The sequence below is a fragment of the Pipra filicauda genome, unplaced genomic scaffold (assembly GCF_003945595.2).
Source record: "Pipra filicauda isolate LSUMZ 115617 unplaced genomic scaffold, ASM394559v2 scaffold179_size1759329_pilon, whole genome shotgun sequence".
Lineage (NCBI taxonomy): Eukaryota > Metazoa > Chordata > Aves > Passeriformes > Pipridae > Pipra > Pipra filicauda.
Genome location: NW_024104286.1, coordinates 573,836 through 586,616, shown reverse-complemented (window position 1 = coordinate 586,616; position 12,781 = coordinate 573,836). Strand labels below are relative to the sequence as shown.

Genomic DNA, 12,781 nt, shown 5'->3' with positions numbered 1-12,781 from the left:
ATAAACTTAGCCATGCGTAGCTTTGAGAGAAACTGCTCTTCATGCCCACTGTTGAAGGAAATCATCAAATATTACACTGTTTGTGGAAAATGTGGGGCTTACGTAGAACTTGTTCCCAGTAGATGTCTCAGTAGCAGGTATGGTGTATATACAGCTATTCAATATTTTCCATGAGGTTTTGCAAGGATAGTGCATCTGAAACTAGAATGCACACCTAGATTGTAAAGAAGCAAGACTCTCAAGCCAATTCTTTCAAGCTTTTGTATTTTGCTGTTGAAAATCTAATTTGGGGATACATCCATTGGCACTGTACCCACAAAACTGATGATCAGCGCAAAGATGCAGCAAAGAAACTGCATTTCTTAGAAAAGTCACCTTTAATTTTATGACCTGGTTACAGAATGCTCTAATTCTGATACAGCCCTTAGCTGGACTCCTGGGACCTTGGGCAAAGGCATGAATTCCCTCTTCGCCTCGCGAGTGGCCACTCTGCCCTGGCTATACTTACAGCACTCCTCTCCGCCCGTGGCTGGGGCATCATCGCTCTCTGCGGAGCAGCTCTGCCCTCGTCGATGACAGCCTTTCCCGAGCACAGCTATGCGCTGTGCCACGGCCAAAACTCTCTACAGGCACGAGCGTGACAGAAACCCTGCCTGCTGCCCCCGGACCCCTGCAGGCCCCTGTGCGAGGGCTGCACAGGGCCGTATTTGGTATTCCTCGGTGATTTCTGCACAGGGCTCACTCTGCTCCCAGATGATTTCAGACCTCTTAGCTCTGCCAGAGTCCGCCTTTGGATTCCGCCATCTGTTGCGGGCTGGGGATGGCTCCGCATCGCCCCGCACCCGAGCGCTCGATGTTCCCCTCGTGCGGCCGGGATGCTGCCCCAGCCACGCTGGAGGTGCAGAGGGAACGGGGCACCCCCCGCCGGTGCCCGGGCAGCGCACCCTGCGCGCCCCGCACGGGGATGTGCCGCGGGCAGCGCGACCCGCGAGGGGACAACGCCGGGAAAGTTTATTGTTGGCAAAAACCACGGCGCCGACGCTGCGGCCCCGGCGCGGGGCTCCGGCGCAGCGGGCAGGCGCCCCCGCCGAGGAGGAAGCGGCCCGTCCACCCGCGGGACACCGGGAGCGGCCCCGGCCTGATCCCCCCGCGCCTGGGAACGCCCGTGCCCGGAGGAGCGGGATGCGGCCGGTCCCCCACCGCCTCCTGGGGCGCCCCGCCCGGGATGAGCGCTGCTGGCCCGTCCCCAGCCCAGGGGCAGGGGCCGCCCGGGCCGGCCCGGCGCAGGGGGCGGGGGGGATGCCGAGGGGGCGGGAGCCCGGGAAGGCGGAGGGTCCGGGCGGGCGCCCCCGGCCGCGCTCGGGGCGGGGGCGGGAGCGACGGGGCGGGGCGGGACGTACCAACAGCCCCTCGGGGGAGGACATCGTGGCACCCCCTCCCACCCGCCGCCCGCGATACCTACGGGAACCCCCCCCCCGTGCGCGGTGCGCGTCTGCGAGTCCCACACAGCGGGGCAGGGAAGGCGGGGACGAGGCGACTCGCCCCAGGGCGGGGGGGAGGTGGCGGGGGTCGCGGTGGAGGCACACGGCACACGCCTCCCACCCTCCCTCGGCCCCCCCTCCCTGCGGCGGGTGGTGCGGCCCGCTCTGAGGAGGGCGGGAGCGGCGCGCCCCGCCCCGCTCAGTGACACACGCTCCGTGTGGGGAGGCGTCGCCGGCGCGGGCAGCGGGACCGGGCGGGACCGGCCGGGCGGCGTAGCGGCGGCGACTGCGAGCCGAGCCCGGAGCATGGCAGGGGCCGGAGCCGCTGCGGAGGCTGCCGCTGGTTTTCCCCCTTCGTCGGCTCCTGCCGCCCGCCGGGAACTTTTCCTAGCGGCTGGTGGCGGTGCCTCCCCCCGGTGGCGGCAGCGGCGGCGGCGGCTGCGCTCGGCGGTGCCTCCCGGGCCGGGGCTGGGGCTGCTGGGGTTGGTTTTCTCTCGCTTCTGCTGCAGTAAGTGGAACTTTTCCCCTTAGCGGACGGGCGAGGGGGTGGGTGGAGGAAGAGGAGGAGAGAAACCCGAGCCCCGGGAGCGCCGGGGGACGCGGCCGAGTTGAGGGAAAGTTTGTGTGGCGGCCGGCGGGTCGGGGTGGGGGGGCTGCCGGGGGCTGCCGGCCGCCCTGCGCGGGGGGAGCCGGGCGGGACGCGGCCGGGATCGTGCAGGAGGGAGCGATGCGGGGCAGGGTCGGAGCCCGCACCGCGCCGGGCAGACCCGCGGGCGCTTCCCCCCGGGAACCGCCGCCACTGCCGCCGGGAGGGCGGGTGGGTGTCCCGGGAGGCCGAGCTTCCCCGGCGGTCGGGCTCGGGTGGCCGCGGCCCGGGCGGGGCAGCGGGGGAAGTTTATCCGCCGCCGGCGGGGCTGGGGCTTCCCCCGGCGGGCGGCAGGTTATCCGCTGAAATTCCCTTCCTGAACGGCGGGATTTTGCTTGTTTGCGGGAATTCACGGGTGCTTTCCCCCCCCCGCACTTCCCCTTTCCCTGCCTGTGGGAAGGACGGAAGGGTCTTGGCGTTCTGCGGGTGCTCTTGGGGGCCGGGATAGTTCACGCTTTGCTGCCGGCTCTGCTGGCCCGTGTGGTTGTTCCCCGTCGCCGAGGTTGAAATCCGTGCTGGTGGCGGGGTGAGGTCGCTGCCGGTGCGGTGGCTTTGTGCGCTTCTCATCACCCGCATCCCGAGCAGCTGCTGCCGGGGGCACTGCGGTGCCGGGCCCCGCGGGGCTTTGGCGTGACCGCTCGGGGGAAAGTGCCATCACCAGCCCCCCCTTCCCGTGCATCTTCCTGTGGGAAACAAACGAGCGACGTAGCAGTTGGAAACTGAGCAGGAATTTATTTATTTATTTATTTATTTATTTATTTATTTATTTATTTACTACTGCGTGCGGTGTGATGTGCGTGGTGTCATTTTTTTTTACAGCAGTGGAAGATGAGAGAGGGGATAAAAGTGGACTTGGGCGAGAGCAAATCGAAAACCGTCATCCTGCCGTTGTATTCCCAATGCAGCAATGAGTAGTTGGCAAGGATATTTTATTATAGGAGACACTGTGTCCCTTCCCTCTTTAATGAAGGAGGAACAAGTTAGAGGAGGTAGTCCCTGGAGATTCATGTGATAAAAATACCCAGGAACTTGCAAGCCGTAAAGCAGTTGTGTAGTATCTGAGAAATGCTTTTTCAGGGAGGGAGTTGAGGCGCTGCTGCTGTAGGACTGTGCTCGTGTATGTAATAGTCTCCCCCCTCTGGCAATGATGTAGCTTTCAAAAAAGATCATTGTTCCTAACTTTGTAAATATTGAGAAGGCATCACATTTCAAAACTTTAAGGCTTGAAGATTAATTTCCATAGGGTCGGCAAACTTTTTTGCTCTAACGCTTCTCTCCCTTTTTTTCGGGGTTATTTCTGCTCTTTTGCAATTAAAAATGTGAAGCTTCAGACTTGACATAACCTTGACAAGCTATTTTTATATCTAAATGTGAAGATAATAGTAACAATGAAGTTAAGAGCATCCGTGCCCCGTGTCACGAAGTGACTTACCGGTTTAGTCTTGATGAGTGTCATTCGGATGTCAGTCTTCCCAGATTCTTTTTGGCATATGTGAACTTGACTGATAACACTTCAGAACATCTGCCAGAAGCGGCAATGTTGTGTGGGAATAAGCACAGAGTTTAGAAGTATAATCTCTGGATGAAAGGGGAAACTTAAAAAAACTACTAGTGACTTTTGGACTGTGGGATAAGCAGCAGGGGAAGATTGATTTTTTTTTTTTTTTTTTCAATATCTCGGATTTTAGTTTGGTTTTTTCCCCACTTGAAATTTCCCACAATTGTTTTCATTATCATTGTAACTGTAACACATGAGTATGAAGGAAAACTATTGTTATGGCTGGCTTTTAAGAGTGCTCCTGTATACATTTTGAGCATGATTACGTGCTGATGGAATTCAAAACTGCTGATTACATTTGGTCACCTTTCCTACTATTGGTCGGCCAATTCTGATAATGATAGCAAAAGGAAGATTTGAAAATGGTACCACAAAAAAATACAAACCCTAGTAGAATAATGCCAGTATTTTTATACAATCATTTGGGCTGGCAATTAGAAATGACAATTTATTTGATCTGTAATTCCTCAGAGAAATATTGCCCAAAACCCCTCAACACTCCCACCAAAAAACTGAAGGGGGGCACAAAGAGAGAAAATATATCAGGCATCTGAAATAACAGCAACTTCTGGATTTTTGAATAAAAATAAACCTGCTTTAGTAAATACTGCTCTTCTTAGGAAAGCAAGACTATTGGGTTCAGGTAACATGCACAAGTAATTGTTCCACTTCTCAGTCAGACAGTGCATGATTCAATGAAGTAGGTACTGAACTTGTATGATCAAATCAGTATAGCTTTGAATTTGGGGAGATGTATGGCATCCAAAAGATACATCATCATAACCTTAAATCTATAAAATAACTTACTCTGCATTGTGACAAATATTTTTCAGCTATGTTGTAAACGAGGACCTGTGTGCTACTAAATAAATTCCTCATAATTTCAGTGCCTCATTAGTTTGTACACAGCAAAAAGATTTTTGCAGAGTTTTTTGGAATATAAGTACGAATTAAAAATTAGCAAAATCATACAGCGAGGTCAATAGAAAGGAAAGATATTGAAGATGCATTTTTTTCATTGAGGAAATGATTATTTATTTTCAATTTGAATTGTTGGTTAAGTTTCTTAGTAAGGCTAGAAAAAGTGTGTGAGGCATATATCTTTTTAAGTTTCGTTGTATTTTTTTTTTTTTTCAAAGCAGCTTGGAGTACAGGCTCCAGAATGGTAGTGGAGCTGGAAGGATTGGATTATAAAGATGTGGATGGTATAAGTTTACAGTATACAATATATAAAAAAAAAAAATTTAAAAAAAAGAAGAAATTTCCCAAGTAACTATTGACCAAAAGAGTCTGTTTGAGTATAAACTTTTTTACTGATTTTTCAGGTTAAGTCATGGCAAAAACGGGAGGTCAGGCAAACCAGGTTACTGCCTTGGAAATGGGGAAGCATGGTAGAGTGTTCAAAAAGACAACAGAATGTATTTTTTTCGTCATTGTGTGTCAAAGTCAATGATAATAGTTTAGAAATTCATGTCTGAATATGCATTTATTTTTTGAAAATGGTATGGAGAAAAATGCAGTTTTAAAAAGACATTGTATGAGCCAATATGACAATAGTGAGAGAAGGAATAGAAAAACTATAGAAGGTATTTGAGAAGTTGGAAAGAGTGAAGTGGTGGTGAACTATGTAGTAGGCTGGGCAGTGTGTGAAACTGCTGTGTGAAGAAACAGAGCAAATTCAGTGGTAGGAATAAGAGTAACTTCAAATAGGAGAGTTTAAATCTGGATTGTTTGATAATTTAAAAAAAAAAAAAAAAAGCTGCCAGAAGTTTGTCCAGCCTGTACTTCAGGATAACTAGTTAGATTATGGGGGGTGCTGCTATGGAATGGTTCTTAGCTCTGTTTCGTTGTGGTAGGTCTGTCATGTTCAAGATGTCATGTTACACTGTGATGCTTCTGCTGTGCAAGAGCTCCCATATATATGGAAATGAAGTACAATGTTATTTAAGATCTGAACACTTGGAGTATCATAAAAGAATTGCAATGGTTTTTTATCTACTTGTGCTACGTAAAGGTTGAACAGTTACTTGATTTAAATGATGTGTTTCTCTTGCCTCCTTAAATAACTTAATTTTTTGTCATGGAATATGAATACTGTTTAATACTGAACAAAAGGCAGTTCTAGCAAGATTTATTTCTTGTGAGATTAGAGTCAGGTATTCTGTTTAGAAATATGGTCAAATCTCGGCTGTTTTCTTTCCCATCCCTTTTATGTAGTATTGCTGCCAGGGTGATACTGAGAAACAAAGGGCTGTTCTGTAGCAGAAGAAGCAAAAATATGTTGGCTTTACAGAGCACCTGTACCAGCTGATTACCTTTCAGGTGCTGGTAGTAGAGTTTTTAAGGTATGCAAAATCACAGATGGAAATTGCATCTGATGTGAAAAGGGAATAGGAGTTGGGGGGGTGTTGCTTCAGTAATCAGTGTGTGGGGCTAATAAGCGGAGCATTTGTGGAGCTCAAAGGAAAAAATAAGTAAGAAGCTCTAGAGTCAGGTGTCTAAATCTCAATTTGTAGAAACAAAATTAGTAGTGAATGAAAGTAGGGTAAGAGAAAAAGCAAACCTATTATACGGACTGTTAAAAGATAATCTTACTAAGTGCCAGCTACGTGGAGTGCTGTTAGTAAATGTCCTTTTTTTAGTGTTGATGTGGTTATCTGTTGGAAGAGCAATAAACTTTAAGAGTATGACTTTCCATCTGGTCTTACACCAGAGCACTGCTCTGGGGGTGGCCTGAGCTGCTGTTCTGGGGTTGAACGGGGCTTTGTCCAAACAAAGTTCTTTATCGGAAGGTGCAGCTACAGCCTGGTTAGGTAAGTGTGCACAGTGAGAGTGCTGAGATCGTCTGTCTGCTTGCTCTGGAGCCCTTCTACCTTTCCACTTAAAGGTGGGATTTGTGATGACAGATTACTTTGCTCTAGCACAGTTTGTGTTTGTACTTGAACTTTTGTTTCCAGCCTTGAATGAATGTGTTGTATTGAATCAGGATTATTTGAAGGTTGTTTTGTTTTTCTTTTCCCCTGATGACTGTTGTACTGATTGGTATGTGGATAGTAATGCAGAAGTTCTTGTGAGGAATTTTCTAAGGGACCTGATAGTTGGATATGAACTAAGTGGCCAGATTTTCTTAGTGAAGAATAGGTATAGGTGCAATTATTTAATCATTAATAATTTGTTATACCATGTGGTGTTTGATTTTGCTGTTGTTTGAAGAGGAGGAGGTGTATATGATCTTTAAAGGTGCCTTCTTACCTAAACAATTCTATGGTTCTGTGTATCTATGGGGTTATTTTGTTAGGATTAGCCTGTCTAAAACAAGATTTTAGAGAAGTACTTACTGGAAGGGCAGTTGTATTCAGTGCCTCAGATATCATAGCCCTCTGAAGTACAGTAATGTATTTTTATTGAGAGGATGGAGAAGATGATGAATTACTTCATTAGGCATGAAATAAGTTGATCAGGCTTTCTCATTAGAGGTAAAGGGGTCATTAGCATTATTCTTTATTCCTGGTTAGAAAGCAGATGGGTTGCTTAGAAAAGAGTATCATGTTAGTGTGGGAAGAAATCAAAAGATGAGCTAAGAAAGAAAAGATGGGAATAGCTGAATGTGGATAAAATGCAAGGAAATATATGAGAAGCTATTAAAGAGTGAAATGTGCAGTAAAGACCTTGCTGGGGAAAATAATTATTGTATTTGAATCTATAAAGTGGGAGAGATGAAAAAGCTGTTAGATGAAAGCTTGTCTTAATCCCCTGGATGTGAAGATAGTGGGTTAAAATGAAGTGTAGGTACATACGAGTAAGACTTGAGGGGGCTCATGGCCAACATTTACATTGGTTCTAGAAAAGCTGGGCCAGTGGCTGCTTATTACACAACTTAGTACACAGTCTTCTGATGAAGAGCTTTAAGACAAAGCACAACTTCCAAGTCAGGGTAAAATCACAGAACTAACTTTTTTGTATTATCCAATACACGAACGCTTCAGGAGTTATTTTTCTCCTCATTCTTTCAGGTAATTAACTTTTAGAGTTGGAAATGTTTCAAATGTGAACTCAAAAATTGATCTTTCTGTCCATGACTTAGCAATAGAAGAAAATTAACAACAAGAATAAAAAAAAAATTAAAAGTACTGAAACTTCTGTCTCTGTCCTTTATCCTTGCTTTTTCCAAGTGTTGGAAAAGGTAGGTCAAATTTATTGAGAAGGTCACTTTTAGTTCAGGTAGTGAAAAGTAGTAACAACCTTCCAGACAATCGTATTTTATCACTACTGCATTCTTCTGTTTAATATTTTTACTGCTTTTTGGTTGTTTATCAAGTAGTGTACAGAAGAAAAAACATTTTTAGTTTTGTAATAACTCAGAATAGCATGTTTCCTTATTCTTAGGCTACACTTGACCAGCCTTCATTCTGTCTGGAGTTGACTGTTGTACCAGGATTATTTACAGCAGTAGAGGCTCTTGCCAATTTTTCCTCCTACCCCCCCATGTCAGACTTTCATTATCTGACATTTAAGATAACTTTATATGTCTACAGGGATTCATTGTTTTCTCCTTTTCTATTAGTCAAGGCTGGTATAACATGATAGTTTTTAAACTAGTCCTGGGATTAGTTTGTACAGAACAGAATGTTTTCTTAAGTGACTTTTTTAAATACTTAGCAGGTGCTAGTGCTGTCCCTGGAGTGCAGTGGCATGTACAAAATTTGGAGGCATTGAAATGGCAATCTTCTGCTGAAGGTGAGTAAAGACTAGTCAAACAGGTCTCCATAGTTGATGTGTGTAAAGAGGAGTGGAAAAAAAACTACCTGAGCTAGCTTGATGAATTTAATAGTTACTTTTGGATTTGTTACTTTCATTAGCCCTCGAGTTAGAAGATTACAAGTGAGTGTTAGACTTAAATTTTTCTTAATCCTGTTTTGTGTGGGCATTCTTTGCCCACTTCTGTTGCTTTTTTTACTTGAAATAGCACCCATGGTGCAGGTGGTTAAGCTGAAAACTATTGCTGGGACAAGCACACTGAAAAACAGCCTTAAAAACAGGACGAGTGGATGCTGGAGAAAGAATATGGACAAGTTGAGATCATGTTCAAGTTGGACAACTGGCTTTACTTAATTTCAGTGCACATAATTTGGTAGAAGAATAATCACTTGAGTCAAGCATAAGTTAAATTACATCAAATGCAAGTAACTGAAAGGGCAAGACTTCTGATTTGGGTAATTTTTTTCCCCAAGTTCCTTTAATTTCTCCAGCATCATCTGTTGGCCCTTGCCACAACAAAACAACTACTTAGCTCTGGTAAAAATCATTACTAGAGGTTGGAGAAGCGATGTCAAGAGCTGTTAAGCTTAATACATTTTTGAATATATTTGTAAAGATTGATAATTGCATTATAAAAACCCACTTCTCAGCCCTTCACTGGTGATGCTATTTCTGTGATTTAAACACTTCAATGCACTTTTGACTTCAAAAGGTAGACTTTCTTGAAACAGAAGTAATGTTGTTATGACTTCATTAAGGTACTTTAACATTTAAAGAGACTCTATAGTTCTAAAGAAGTCAACCATGAGAATGTGATGGTTGTGACCATACCATTAATGACTTGGGAAATTTAAATGCATCCTGTTGAAGGTTTCAATGTATTATTGGTAGCTGAGGTAGCATAAAATAGTCTACCTCTGGTAACTAGCAAGTGCAATATTCCCATTTATCCAGGATATCCTGTATAGGAAGAAGCATACTAAGTTCTGTGTAGCTGTATTTCATCAGTTTGTGGTATCAGAAGTAGTTCAGGCTTCTACACACAGCTTATATGGCAGGACACTGGAACAAGACAAACTTTAAGGTCCCTTCCAACCCAAACCATTCTATGATTCCATATGTATAACACAACTGTTAGGTTCAGTGGCTGTAAAATAGTAAGGCTTTTTACTATAACCAGATTAATTATTACAGGTGATGCATCAGTACTGTCACATGAACATTTAATAACTTATGTTACCTTTTGACAAATCAGAATGTGATCTCTTATTGAGAAACAGTTTTGTGTAAGCTTCATTTAATATCTTTGAATGATTCTGCAGTGTTCTGCCTTACAGAAAGAGGCGAGGTCTGTGGGACTCTGTGGAACTGTTAGTGAAAATTCTTTTGGTAATGGATTTCCAGAGCTGCTCTGCAGCTGTGTTATTTGAGACTCAAGAGGCATGGCTTAGGTTTGATAAATTGATGTGGCTACAAACACGGTGAAAACTGAAGTGAAGTGAGGAAAAGCAGTTACGGTGATGTCTCCACAACTTGAGACTGCTGTGAAAAGAGGTCCTGAACTTATTACTCTAAGTACCTGGGACAAGACTATGGACAAAGGAAGAACAGCGAGTGTTATTAGCCTTAATAAGCTTATAATAAGATTTCCTAAAATGTGCTTGTAGCCGAACTGGTGAGATATGGTTTGGGAAGTGGATTATTAAGTGGGTGAAAAGTTGTGTGTAGTGCTGAACTTGAAAGGTTCTGATCAGCTGAAGTCCACCTGGAGGCTTGTTACTGGTGGCATCAGTGCAGGGGCAGTTTGTCTACATTCCAGCCACTCTTCCAGGTCACTGATGTACTTAGAGCAAATCTGTGGATGCTGCCAGACTGTTGAGGGTCAATTGACTTGCTGGAGGCTAGGGCTAATTGAGTGGGATGTTTGCAGGTTGGAGAAATACCTGTTGGAAACTTTATGAAGTTGAAAAGCAAATGCCAAGCCAAATCTCTTTGGGGCAGAATGACCCCATGCAGCAGCATAAATGTGGTGCCAACTGGTGAAAAGTACCTTTAACAGTAAAGAACATAAGGGTCCTTGTGGGTCAGTGTGTGCCTTTGTGGTGCAAAAGGTGAAGAGCACACAGGGCATGGTCAGCCAGTTGAAAGAAGCAATTATTCTCCACTATTTGGAGCTTGTGAGACTGCATCAGAAGTACCATGGACAGTTTTGTATTCCCAAATACAAGGAAGATGCTGAGGTGCCTGTGAAAGGCCACTAAGATAAGGAGTCAGCAGCACATGATGTATGAAGAGGGCTTGAGGAGTGAGTTTGTTAACTTTGAGAAAGATCTGGAGTGGGGGATCCTAACTGCTGGCTCTGACTGTTTAATAGGTAGTGAGGAGGAAAATGAAGACAGACTCTCCTTAGCTATGCTAAGGATAAGAGGGAAAGGATAAGAGGCAGCAGACACAAGCTACAGCAAGGCAGATCTTTATAATGTGTTAGCAGTATGTTTTCCCACACAGAGAATGAAGCACTGAAACAGGTTGTGGGATCTCTGTCCCTGAAAATATTCAGAACCTGACTATGGTATGACCCTGAGCAACTTGATCTGACTTCAAAGTTGGCCCTGCTTTCAGTTGGGGGTCGGATTGGATAACCTCCAGAAGTCCCTTTCAGTCTAAATGAGCCTCATATTGTGCATGGGTAAGCAGGAGCTAGTATACTATAGTTAGTCCTGGAAGAAAAGTAGTAGTTGGAAATCTTCTATCCAGATTAAAATGTCCAAGTCAAGTCTGAAACAAGTTTTTCATATAAAGCAATTTGGTTGCTAAAAGCTTACTTTAAAATTGGATCCCATTGTTAACTCCTAATGGAAGTCATAACTGTTAGAGGATTTGTTAAAGATCTACCTACATTTCTTCTGTTACTTCAATAAGGAGCCAGTAAGACCAGTCTCTTACAGCACAGAGCTGGCTGACAGTGTGACACATATAGAAAATATAGTTTGGCAGTGAATCCAGCAGCTATTAAGCAGCATTCCCTAAGCTTAGTGTCATGATGCAGTTCCTGGACAAAAAAGAGTTAACTTTCTGAAGTAGCTTGCAGTGGAGGGCGGCCTTAAGAGCTAAAAAAAAGTCAGCAGTGTCAGCAGTGCAGGGGGCAGCAGGCATCCACATAACTTTGTAATGTAACTGTTAACTCATCAGATCTTCTCATGGACAGCTGAGATTTGCTGGTCCTGACAAAATGCGTTTATTTTATATGTCATTGTGTGGCTGCAGTTGTTCAATATTGGCAGATAACATTCAAACTTTATAGGTAATTGAAAATGTGAAGTTAATGTTTAGCTGTCTGTCTGAACTTATTCGAGACTTTGCTACTTAGTGCAAAGTACAACCTTCCTTCTCCTCCCCCAGACCTCAGTTCTCTGGAGAGTAGGTGGTATGTGGAATGACAGCATATAAAAAGGGAAGGAATGGTCTGCTTAAGGGAGTCGGGACTTTCCTACGGATTAAAGGTCTTGTTCCTTCATCTAGAAGGACATCACACACATCAGTGCTCCTGACCACTTTTTAATGACTTTCTAGTTTCAATGTAGGAGGTAGAGTGCTGGGGGCAGGGAATGCTGAATGCTTACAACTGTTGCTGTACACTTAGCAGAATTCCAGGTCCTTCCTTATTAATTTCACAGAAAAACCAAGGCAAAAATCAAACTCCCCAGAGCCCCCAAAATCCTGATAACTTGGTATTTATGTCGAGCAATTGCTTGTACAGAATTTCTTGGTAGCTTGTCCTTGAGCTTTCTGTAAGGACTGTGTGTGCTCACACCACTAAATGCAGTGGGCAGTCTCTCTCATTATGCCGTGTTCCATTTCCACATTACTTGAATTTTTGCTTTATTGTTCCTGTGTAAAAGTAATATCCTACCAAAGACACAGGTGTTAACACAACAGTATTTTTTCATTTACATTGTTCTCCCCAAAATGGCTAAAGTGCACTACATAGTTGGGGTTTTTTAAGTTATTTGTACTTAAAACTTCATTCTTGGTTAAGTTAGGAATTTCATAGCCCTGCTGGAGTGTGGGAAATCCTGAACCAATGTAAGGAAGAAATACTTCTCTCTGAGGGAGCACGTGCCAAAGTGATTGAGGAATAAATATTGTTCTATGGTGATATTGAAGACTCAGCTGGATGAGTCTCCAAGCAGTCTGATATAACTGGACCTACTTTAAGCAGGACTAAGTAACCTCTAGAGGTCCCTTGCCTCTTACCTATGTGAAATCATTATTCTCTACATCAATATTAGAGCTTGTTTGTCTTTGCCACTGATAAGTGTGTTATGAAGAGACTTG

The 12,781-nt window shown here is 44.7% G+C and overlaps 1 protein-coding gene across 1 annotated transcript in view; it reads left to right on the top strand.

The window, feature by feature from the left end:
* Positions 1-1,414: 1,414 nt before the first annotated feature.
* NECTIN3 (nectin cell adhesion molecule 3) overlaps positions 1,415-12,781 on the top strand; it is a 58,081-nt gene continuing 46,714 nt past the window's right edge. Inside the window, exons 1-2 of the mRNA XM_039379854.1 lie at positions 1,415-1,989; positions 8,345-8,422. Of these exons, the coding sequence (XP_039235788.1) occupies positions 1,788-1,989; positions 8,345-8,422 (280 nt within the window). The 5' untranslated portion in view covers positions 1,415-1,787. The remainder of the gene's footprint in view (positions 1,990-8,344; positions 8,423-12,781) is intronic.